The sequence below is a fragment of the Megalobrama amblycephala genome, linkage group LG14, assembly GCF_018812025.1.
Source record: "Megalobrama amblycephala isolate DHTTF-2021 linkage group LG14, ASM1881202v1, whole genome shotgun sequence".
Taxonomy (NCBI): domain Eukaryota; kingdom Metazoa; phylum Chordata; class Actinopteri; order Cypriniformes; family Xenocyprididae; genus Megalobrama; species Megalobrama amblycephala.
Window position 1 is genome coordinate 17,937,739 of NC_063057.1, and position 11,399 is coordinate 17,949,137.

The 11,399-nt window shown below is 36.5% G+C and overlaps 2 protein-coding genes across 3 annotated transcripts in view; both read left to right on the forward strand.

The window, feature by feature from the left end:
• The first annotated feature begins 881 nt into the window (after positions 1 to 881).
• Positions 882 to 4,983, forward strand: LOC125246172 (fish-egg lectin-like). 2 transcript variants are annotated; one of them, XM_048157084.1, is made up of 7 exons: positions 882 to 1,380; positions 3,350 to 3,465; positions 3,580 to 3,657; positions 3,757 to 3,984; positions 4,095 to 4,303; positions 4,405 to 4,532; positions 4,648 to 4,983. In XM_048157084.1, the coding sequence occupies exons 3-7, from the start codon at positions 3,600 to 3,602 to the stop codon at positions 4,787 to 4,789; spliced, it is 765 nt and encodes a 254-aa protein (XP_048013041.1). In that variant the 5' UTR covers positions 882 to 1,380; positions 3,350 to 3,465; positions 3,580 to 3,599; the 3' UTR covers positions 4,790 to 4,983. The 2 variants fall into 2 exon arrangements, with proteins under 2 accessions (XP_048013041.1, XP_048013042.1); XM_048157085.1 differs by lacking the exon at positions 882 to 1,380 and having other exon boundaries at positions 3,331 to 3,465.
• Positions 4,984 to 9,619: 4,636 nt separating this feature from the next.
• Positions 9,620 to 11,399, forward strand: part of nav3 (neuron navigator 3) — a 387,003-nt gene continuing 385,223 nt past the window's right edge. The window contains exon 1 of the mRNA XM_048155140.1: positions 9,620 to 10,205. The gene's annotated coding sequence lies outside the window, so the exon portion shown is untranslated. The remainder of the gene's footprint in view (positions 10,206 to 11,399) is intronic.

The following is an 11,399-nucleotide window of genomic DNA, read 5'->3' on the forward strand; positions in this document are numbered from 1 at the left end:
TTTTAAACATGTTGGGTGAACATGTTCAATTATACATTTTCTATTTTATATGTTAAAATGTAATTTATTCTTGTGATGGAAAGGCTGATTTTTCAGCAGCCATTACTCCAGTCTTCACATGATACTTTTTTAAATCATTCTGATATGTTGATTTTGTGCTCAAGAAACATTTCTTCTTATTATGAATTTGAAAGTTGTTGTGCTTAATATTTTTATTGAAACCATGATACATGTAACAATGTAAAAGTGTTTAAACAGGACTTAAAAACTTAAAAACTTTTAAAGAGTTTAATGGTTCCTGAATAATTGATTAAAAACGAGAGAGAGAGAGAGAGAGAGTCGACAGCCTAAAATTTCAGCAAAGTGGGCAGTTGTAGAATGAACAGGTGAGTACTGGAAAATCAAATCTGAACAGACCAGATCAGAAGCACGTGTAGTGTTATTTAACACAAGGAAATATTTTCTCTGCAATTGTTATCTTAAAAGAATCTTCCTTGTTATTTGCATAATACTTAGGTAATGACTTGTCTGCTTTCACTTTCTTTACTTTTTATTTAGACAGTCTGCAATCATCCAGTACTGGATTGGATGAAAGTGAAAGGAATACAGTAAGTACTGTATTCCTTTCACTTTCATCCAATCCAGTCACACTGGTACAGGCTATTCTACCATAATTGTCATGTGGAAGCACAGGAGAGCAGGAGAATAGCAATCCAACTTAACACTGAAGAGAATGGACAAAGAATGACTTAAACTGAGAGCTATACTAGAGTAACTAAAGTGCTAAACAAGGGGCAGGTGTAACAAATCAAACAATCAGTGAGTAGCCATGACAACAAAAGAGAACATTCTAGAAACCAAGGAGTAAAATGGAAACACAGACTTTTGGCCTGTTTACACCTGCTTTCTGATTTATCAAAACACCATGTACACTTGCCCACATAAATGTGTCTCTGCAAAACAGCTATTAATCTGATCTTTAGTTCCCACGCTATATGCAGATTTAATGAGAGTTCACATCACCAAAGGCAAAAAATATGAGCTGCATTTTATTGATCATCAACTAAGTTAAAAGTCTTTTTTGAAGTTGCCAGCATCTGTTTTACATTTATAATCCTATGGAGTAAACCGTGTTTTCAAAAAGGTCCTGAGCGCTGCCAACGTATTTTTTAAATTTTTTTTTTTTTTTGAAAAAAACTTTTCTGAAAAAAACACCCTACATCAAGCTCCTTTTTGACAGCTGTCCAATGACAAACGAGTAGCGAGACTGGATGTTTTCATAACAACAAGAAAAAATGGAGAAGGGGCTGGTAGATTGACTTACTGTAACTTGTAAAGAGGCTGTGTGGGCACAGATTGGATGGATCCTTGGTTGTTCAGGTAAGTGTATCATCTACTACTTGTCATTAACAAAACTATCACCTGCTTAGCAACAGTTATCTATACCGTAACTAGCTGATTAGGCGACGCTTGCCTAGCTACTGTTATAGCAACAAAAGGCGCCTAACTAAAAAAGCGCCCTTGACAACTTTTCATGTAAAAAAAAAAGACACCAAGTGTGAACACGCCCCTAACACGCTCTCACATGCTTATTTTTTTTAGCATTTTTGGGAGGTGTAAAATTTACATGTGAGGTTTCAACCAACAGCAAAATGCATTTAGACCAGACCACCTCCTGAAGTGGTTTGAGCGATCAGATTTATATCCGTCTCGAATGCGTTTCGGAGGGCATTTACACCTGGGACCTCATTTATCAACAGCACATAGAAAATGTTCTATATTTTGTCCTACGAATGAAATTTAGTATATGCCCAAGTACAAGAAAAAACATATTTATCAAACGTACGCACGCAGTTCTTACACACATGAGTAAGCAATTATTGTTGATAAATCCCACATGTGCGTATGCACCATGCTCGTTCATGTTCACGGTCATTAGTATTTGGAAACACCTCCAATGAACCATATATGGTGACAACACTTCCCTTTAAAAATCATGTGATTTGTGTTTTTTCCTCAACAGAGTAATGGCAACCTACTTAAGGGGACGATCTCCCTGTGACAGACGGATTCGGCATTTTGGGAGCGTGAAACTGCTATTTTTTTTAAACCGGGTCCTAGAGTAGATCAGAAATCGACACCCTTGCGTTTTCGTGTGTACAGCCAATCCGTATATTTTGTGAAACGATGATGTCATTACCCCACGTGTCGACCCTAGTTAGACATCGCTCCATCACGTGACAGCAACAACAACAACAGTGGCGGACTACATGCTTGTTCGTGCTGCAGAAGCTACCGAGCCTGTTAGCTTTACTAAAATAAAGCTTTACTTTTAAGCTTTACTAAAGTCTGTATACAGCACGCAAGGTTTATGCGCATGCTCCAAATCTTATTCTCCATTTTTAGCTATCTCTGTGGCAGAATTGATATATAAACTTACTGATCTGGCATGTATACTACATAGTTTTGAGTCGGTTTCAGTGGTTTCGTGTGTACGCAGATATTTCTTGAGACGAGAAAAAAAAAGATTGAATAGGGAAAGCTCTGGCTTCGTGTGGATGTGGCCTCAAAAATAGAAACCTCAAGTGACAATATTGATACAAAAAATAATTACTACTTGTCTCTCTTTTTCTTTAAAAAAGCAAAAACATGGGTTACCATGAGACATTTACAATGGAAATAAAAGGGTCAAGCCGTAAACATTTATTTTAATAGTACAGCCACAAGATGTAAACAATGTGTGTGAACATGATTTTATTACTTACTAACCTTTTCTGTGTAGTTATATCCAAATTTCCATTTGCCATGATAATGCATCACTATACACTGCAAAACAAAAAAAAAAAGATTTAAAAGAAGATTTTTTTTTTTTTTAATACAACTATAAGCTTGATATTCCTTCTTTTAAATACCCTGATACTTATCCGTTGTAAGTGGCTCACCATAAACTTTTCTGATGCTTTATGAATTCAGGTATAGTTTCATTGCAATCCTTGTTTAATTGCATCACACTAATTCAAAATGACTTTACCGCAGAAGGCAAAGTTTTTATTTTCTTGTTGAGGTTTACGTTCCAATTATATTAAACAACGTTGTACCAGGTTTTAAACATCATATGTACTATACCAAACATAAAAAATTTAATTGCATCATATGAATGTGACATGAAGAATGGCAGGCATGAAGGCATATGGGTGCACACGTGGAGACAAAAGCTATTCAGTCCATGAACAAGCAAGTTCTTAAGAGCCAGTGACATAAGAGTTCTGCCTAAATTCTGCTCCACCCAGCATTAGATCACAATCCACTGCATAATTCCTCACAGCAGGGTTTCCTCTTGCCCAATCAGGAAACAAACTACAGCTATAAAAACAAACCTGAAAGACATTCACCAGCATCTCCAAACATTGTAGCTGTGAGAAGAAGACTGCTGAAAGCAGCTGACTCTTCTAAGATCAAGAAAAGGTTGGTTTAATTTCAAACCATGTAATTATTATGTTTTTTTGTTTGTTTTGTGCATGTAATAAAGAAATTAAGAAGACTTTACATCATGGACATTTGATTTCTGTTTATGTACAGGACGAGACAAAAACAGCACAATGAAAGCCTGTCAGTGCATCCTGCTACTCTTCAGCTGCCAGTTTCTTTATACTCTAGGTAAACTATGAATGTGTGTTTGGAGATTCATAATCATATCATGATACTACTAACATCTGCAGAATAATTCAAATGAACCCAACCCAAATGTTTCCATAGCTTTAGAGTGTGAAGTGATTCCTGGTACCCTGAAGCAGATCGATGCTGGATTAGGTTTAGTGGGTGGAGTCAACAATGACAATGAAGTCTTCCTATTTCTGGGAAACAGTTTTGTAAGAATAAGTGGATCTCTGAAGCATTTTACTGTTGGACCTGCTGGAGAGTTTGGAGTGAGTCCATCAAACGTCCTCTTCAAGTTTCAGAGCGGAAGCTTCAGGCAGATTCAAGGTAAAAAAATAATAATATATATATATATATATAAATGCTGAATGCAGATTTTCTTAGCTGCCCATATTTTGTCTGACTTTTCCCCTTCAATCTCTTTGTTTTACTGTCAGGAAGTTTCAAACAGGTGGATGCTGGAAGTGAGATTGTTGCAGGTGTTAATCCAATAGACGACGTCTCCTGCATTAATAGGGATACTAATAACAATGGACCTCCTGCAAATTTAGTTTGGACACAACTCACAGGAAGGCTGAAGTACTACAGCTGTGGCCCGTACAGCTGTTGGGGAGTGAACTTTACAGAGAATGTCTTCCTCAAAAGGGTAAGAGCAAAATCCAGAGTGTAAGAGCTTGAAAAAAAAGAAGAATTCTGAGTACACAGTTTTAGTCAAGTGAGTTGTTTGTATCTTGTTGTGTTTCTCAGAATGTGACGGGTTCTGCCTGTGGAGGGTCAAGTTTTTCAGAGATTATTAATGGAACTCTGTCTATGGTCGAAGTAGCAACTGATGGGAGTGTCTATGGTGTCAACTCTCAGGGGTCTCTGTTGCAAAGGTGAGCTGAAAATAGCTTTGAAAGCTTGTTTTAAGAAACCTTTTTAAAAATTAACAAAAGTCAAATTCAAAAATAATTTTCGCTTATTAGAAACCGTCATTCTTATCTGTTTTAGATTTGGAGTCTCTCCATCAAATCCTGCTGGTACAGGATGGCAAGGGATTGTTGTCTGTCCCAACGGCCACAAACATGTGACCTATGATCTGGGGAGGCTGTGGGTCATCTGTAGTGATGGATCCATCAGAAGTTGTACTTAAATGTCTATCATGAATCTCAGAGGAACCCAATGATCATTAAACTCAGAAATCTTTTACTTTCTTTTCTTTCTGTTTCTTTTCTTTGCTGTTTAGTCAATGAAAGTTGACTTTTGTTTTTGTGCTTATTGAAGTTTGATGTATAAAGTTATGTTTTACATTGTTATTTTGTGTCAATAAAGTTTAAATGAAATTACAGAAATGAGTTGGACTGCTTCATAATCAACTTTTCTTCATAATCAACTGAACACTGGAATAAATTATTTTTTTAAATTATTGGCGTGTCTTGGAGAAATGCATGAAATGCATCAGTTTTTCAGACATAAATAAAAATTGTTTGCAATACACTCAACATGTTAACCTAAAAACTTTTCCTAAGTTAAGTTGATCAAGTTGTCCTTTTGAGTAGGGACTACATTTCTATGTGGATTAATTTCTGGATTTGCATTACTGAGATTATTTATATTAATGTTCAACATTGTAAAGGTGCCCTAGAACCCTTTTTCACAAGATGTAATATAAGTCTAAGGTGTCCCCTGAATGTGTCTGTGAAGTTTCAGCTCAAAATACCCCATAGATTTTTTATTCAATTTTTTAACTGTCTATTTTGGGGCATAATTAAAAATGCACCGATTCTGTGCGTGTCCCCTTTAAATGCTCATGCTTCCCGCCCCCAAGCTCGCAACTCTATAATACATTGCATAAACAAAGTTCACACAGCTAATATAACCCTCAAAATGGATCTTTACAAAGTGTTCATCATGCAGCATATCAGATCATGCAAGTATAGTATTTATTTGGATGTTTACATTTATTTCTGAATGAGTTTGATAGTATATGCTCCGTGGCTAACGGGGCTAAAACTAACATTACACACTGTTGGAGAGATTTATAAAGAATGAAGTTGTGTTTATGAATTATACAGACTGCAAATGTTTAACAATGAAAATAATGACGGCTCTTGTCTCCGTGAATACAGTAAGAAACAATGGTAACTTTAACCACATTTAACAGTACATTAGCAACATGCTAACGAAACATTTAGAAAGACAATTTACAAATATCACTAAAAATATCATGATATCACGGATCATGTTAGTTATTATTGCTCCATCTGCCATTTTTTACTATTGTCTTGCTTGCTTACCTGCATAAAGTCTGTTGATTCGGCTGTGCTGCTCCAGATGTTAATACTGGCTTGTCTAATGCCTTGAACATGGGCTGGCATATGCAAAAATTGGGGGCGTACATATTAATGATCCTGACTGTTGCGTCACAGTCGGTGTTATGTTGAGATTCGCCTGTTCTTCATAGGTCTTTTGCACAAATCAAATTTACATAAGAATGAGGAAACAATGGTGTTTGAGACTCACTGTATGTCATTTCCATGTACAGAACTCTAATTATTTAACTATGCCGAGGTAAATTCAATTTTCAATTCTACGGCACCTTTAAGTTTTAAAAAACAGCAAACAAGCAATCTTGAAGGTATAGTTCACCCAAAAATTCTGTCATCATTTACTTACCCTCAAGTTGTTCTTCAACATATCTTTTTTTGTGTTCAGCAGAAGAAATAAATTCATACAGGTTTGGAACAACTTGAGGGTGAGTAAATGATGACAGAATGTTCATTTTTGGGTGAACTTTCCCTTTAAACTCTTTGTGCCCATTGGGTATCGATGAAACCCTTTGCTTTGTGATTGGATGATGAGTGATGCAGCTGGAGATGACAGAGATGGTTGCCAGGCAATCAATCATATCTCCATGCTAGAGATGCGCGGCACTCACACACACATGCTGAAGGTGGGAAGTTGTTAATTGAAGAAACTCTGTGTTCACAGAGGCTCTAATTAGAGCTCAGTACTGAGGCGGCTCATTATAAAGGCCTATGTCACAAACTGTGCATGTATTTGCTTATTATGTGGAGTGTTGGAAATGACACTGGGTTTATATGGGTCAGTTTAAATTAGTGAGGGATCTGTGTGAGTATAGTTTCATGGCATATTTCTGTATTCCTGTGTGGGTTTCATGGGAATGAATAAAAAAGTGTTTAAATGGCAATTGAGCACACCACTGATCCATACGTGTTTGTGTGTACTGCATGATAGTATTGAACAGAATAAACCAGCTAAAAGTGGAAATGTTGAATATCTTAAGCTTCTGATGCATAAACAGTCAAATACTACACAAGTCACATGGTATCAATCAATCAATCAATCATTCTCAGACTATAGTATACAGTCAGCAACCGAATCATAATGACAGTGAAGCAACATTGGCTGGATGAATTAAACAGGAGAATGGCACAGCCTTGTGGTGCCAAACAATATAACATCTTAGATTCATATCAGACTATATGTGGCCACTCACAGACACAGATTAAACTCTGGAAAAATACAATTTCAAGCAAAGTAGAAAGGTATAATTATTATTTATTCTGAATATTTGTTATGTTTTGTTATGTCATGATGCAGACAACATTCAGACAACAACGATAGAACACAATTACCCATTTTAGCAATGTATATTTATTAGGGAAAACGTTTAGATTTGAGTAAAGATGTCAAGATGACATTTAAAATAATTTTATAAACTCAAATTACATTTAAACACAATAAAATGCATTTAACAAAAGTAAAATAATCAAACTTGTATAGGGTAAAGGATAAATATTTATACTAGGGTGACCAAACGTCCTGTTTTCCCAGGACATGTCCTGTTTTCACGTCCTGTCCTGGCCGTCCTGGTTGTTTTTTATAAAGTGATGAAAATGTCCTGGTTTTCATTGTTTTTCATTGGGCCATTAAATTGACCGGTGTTAGAAGATTTTCGGTTTCTGAGATTTTTGGTTTCCGAAGGCAGAGCATACATTAATATAAATGAGTTTCGCAGACATGCGCGATTGCACGTGCAACTGAGAATATTAGTATCACATTGTATCTCAAGACATTAGTGGATTATTCCATAAAGGTGGAAAACTACAGTTGTTTACTTCTAGGTAACAGTTTATAATGTTTTCATTAGTTTGCACGATTTGTGCAGTCGTCTGTAACTGAATAACAGATACTTTGTGTAACAGCAGAGCAACCTTCAACTATCGTCTACAATGAGTTCAGGGTTGTAACCTTTGCGATGTAACAGCCGACAGGCCCATATAAATAACTTTATAACTTTTATGCTTGTTTGTTAAGCAACAAAAAACTGCTGGGAAAGATCAGCTCTACAGCAAAATATAGATGGGCAAACAAGGAGGATGAGGAAGAAAAACAGGATGAAGAGGAAAATGAGGATGAAGAAGAAAACTAAAGATATAGATATTTTTTGTTAGTTTCTTTTTGTAAGTTTGTGAGAGCTATTTTTGTTAAACTTGAATTGCTAATATAGCAGAGTTATTTATTATTTATTTATTTTTCTAATACAGAAGTGACATTATTTCTATCATTTCATTCGTTATTTTTGAAACTTGTCATAATAAAACATGTTGAGTAACCTCTGAGAAGCCTATCTGAATTTGTATCTTTGGTTATAGATAGTATTTTGTAATATAACAATTTTCTATCCATACAGAGGAGGCATACTTTAAATGTGTTGAAATTATAAGGCATCTTTGAGTAAACTTCAAGTATCATTTGAGTATCTCATTGCCAGGCTGAGTGTCCTGGTTTTCGGTAATCAAAATATGGTCACCCTAATTTATACTTAAATGGTTAGTTCACCCAAAAATGAAAGTTCTGTCATTTATTACTCACCCTCATGCTGTTTCACAACCGTAAGACCTTCGTTAATCTTCGGAACACAAATTAAGATTTTTTTGTTGAAATCCGATGGCTCAGTGAGGCCTCCATAGCCAGCAATGACATTTCCTCTCTCAAGATCCATTAATGTACTAAAAAGATATTTAAATCAGTTCATGTGAGTACAGTGGTTCAATATTAATATTATAAAGCGACGAGAATATTTTTGGTGCGCCAAAAAAAACCCCCCAAAATAACAACTTATTTAGTGATGGTCGATTTCAAAACACTGCTTCAGGAAGCTTCAGAGCGTAATGAATCAGTGTGTCGAATCAGCGGTTCAAAGCGCCGAAGTCACGTGATTTCAGCAGTTTGGCGGTTTGACACGCGATCCGAATCATGATTCGATACGCTGATTTATTATGCTCTGAAGCTTAACGAAGCAGTGTTTTGAAATCGGCCATCACTAAATAATTCGTTATTTAGTTTTTTTTTTGGTGCACCAAAAATATTCTCGTCGCTTTATAATATTAATATTGAACCACTGTCTCACATGAACTGATTTAAATATGTTTTTAGTATTAATTGATCTTGAGAGAGGAAATGTCATTGCTGTCTATGAAGGCCTCACTGAGCCATCGGATTTCAACAAAAATATCTTAATTTGTGTTCCGAAGATTAACGAAGGTCTTACGGGTGTGGAACAGCATGAGCGTGAGTAATAAATGACAGAATTTTCATTTTTGGGTGAACTAACCTTTTAAATTTGATAACAAAATTATCTGAGGACTGAGGCAGGTAATTTCACAGGTCATGGAGGTCATAACATCCTTTGAAAGCAAGCCACAGAGGCACAATGTTTTGTTTTTAATATAAATAAAAAACAGTAGGCACCACATTAAAAATAAAACAAGCAAAAAAAAAATAAATAAATAAAAAATACAAACAAATAAACAATTTTTATAAATGTGCAGCGGAAGTGCTAATATGACGTTAGTTTTTGCACGTGACCTTCAAACGTGTGTAGACGCGTCATTTATAAACAAGTCTTGGCAAACGATTTTGTGGAAAGTCACCTGGAGGTTCTGTAGCCCCCCGAAAAAGCAGCTTAACTCTTTTTTTTTTTCCCTCACGTAAATATATTTAGGCCTACGTACTTTTTAGTGAATGGATATGGGTGATATGGAGGATATATGGATGTATATTAGCCTATTTTACATATGACGACTTTTTCATTAAAAGCCAAAAATCAAGTGAAAGATGTCTCGAGAGATGTGACAACTCTGAAAGAGTGGATACTATTGAGTGAAACCCTGTTTGTTATGATGACAACAGCGCCGCGCGGTGGTTACGGGAACAGTTACAGCGGCGAGGCGCGTTTGTTTGTCCGGGGTTTGGCTCGTGAGAGCGGGTGGCTCGCGCTGACAGGTCCGCGAGAGGGACGGGCAGGAGTGACAGCCACGCTCGTATCTCTGGACGGACTAACACCTGCCGGAGAGAGTTACTGGCCATTCGCAGCACCTGACCTTTACAGCATCTCCGTTTTGAATTCATCCTCCGTTGCCTAGAGCTGCTTGTGAAGCAGGTGAGGCGGCTTTTGTGGAATTCGCTGCCTGTCTAAAAGGTGACGATGCGAAATAAAGGGACTCGCTGACTTGCGGAGAGATTGTAAATCCCTGGAAAAGGTACGTAATGCTTCTTTTTATTCTATAAACTTATGTTAAAAAATAAAGTGCACTGAAGTAAATTGACACTTTAACGTGAATGTCGCATTTCAACTGTTGCCAGTGCACGAGCCGTTATCAATAAAATAGAAGGTGGAATAGACTTGCTTTTCAAAGTGTTTAATATTTATGGAACTCACAGTGTTCTTTTTATTTATTCATTCATTTCTGTTAAATTGCTCTCTGACTGTTGATAAAGTGTTGGTGGTTGTTGCTCACGCGCATGAAGGATGCTGAGAGATACAACAAAACATGCTCTGATGCTCCACATGCTGAAAAAATGTAGTCTCATCAGTTAGAGCTGATCTAATGTGCTAATAATAAATAATTTTTTTTTCACAGTGTAAATACATGTATAAATATACAGAATTATGTAGAAGCATGTGTTTTTCAACACCAAACATTTTGTACCAAGAGTAATTGTATGATTTTGGTTAATGCTGCTGCAATATGATACATACATTTCTCACAGCAAAATATTAAATTTATGTAAAGTCACAAAAACCTTCATGTAACAACACAAGAATTATAGATATGTTGTTTTGAAATAGTTTTAAATGAGTATTTAACAACGCATATCTTGACATGTCGTGTCACCTAACCAATTGCAAAGAAATACAAATGAGCAATGTAAAGTGTGACCAAATCTTTCATGCGTGTTGATGCCTGGGCATTATAATGAGGGATCCGTGTCATCCTATCTGCAGTTTACGAATGGATTACGATTAAGGGGCTTATTTTTGACAGATATCATCCATTCAGTGAATGCTGTTGAATTACATGCATTTCAGCTAATTGCCTTTTGCTCATTTCTTAATCGTCTCCTGATTTCACGGTCATGAAAGACAAGACATTTGATGTTGCGCTGCATGATTATGTTATTCACACACATGTTTGGTCCCAATCCAGTTCGTCTTCCCAAAGCGTCCTGTATCCCGGGCTATAGTAAATGAACTCGAGTGCTGAATGGCACATGGGAGAATGGCTGTAATCCAGGCTTGCCGAAAGGAACCATGTAAAGACAGATGAATCAGTTCTCTGGGCGGATGGAGAGTTAATGAGATTTTCTCACACTTGTCACCACATGGTTTCTAATTTGAACCGGTGGCCACTTTCACTAGCGGTGCAGTGGACCCTGAAGGACTTCTCTGCTCA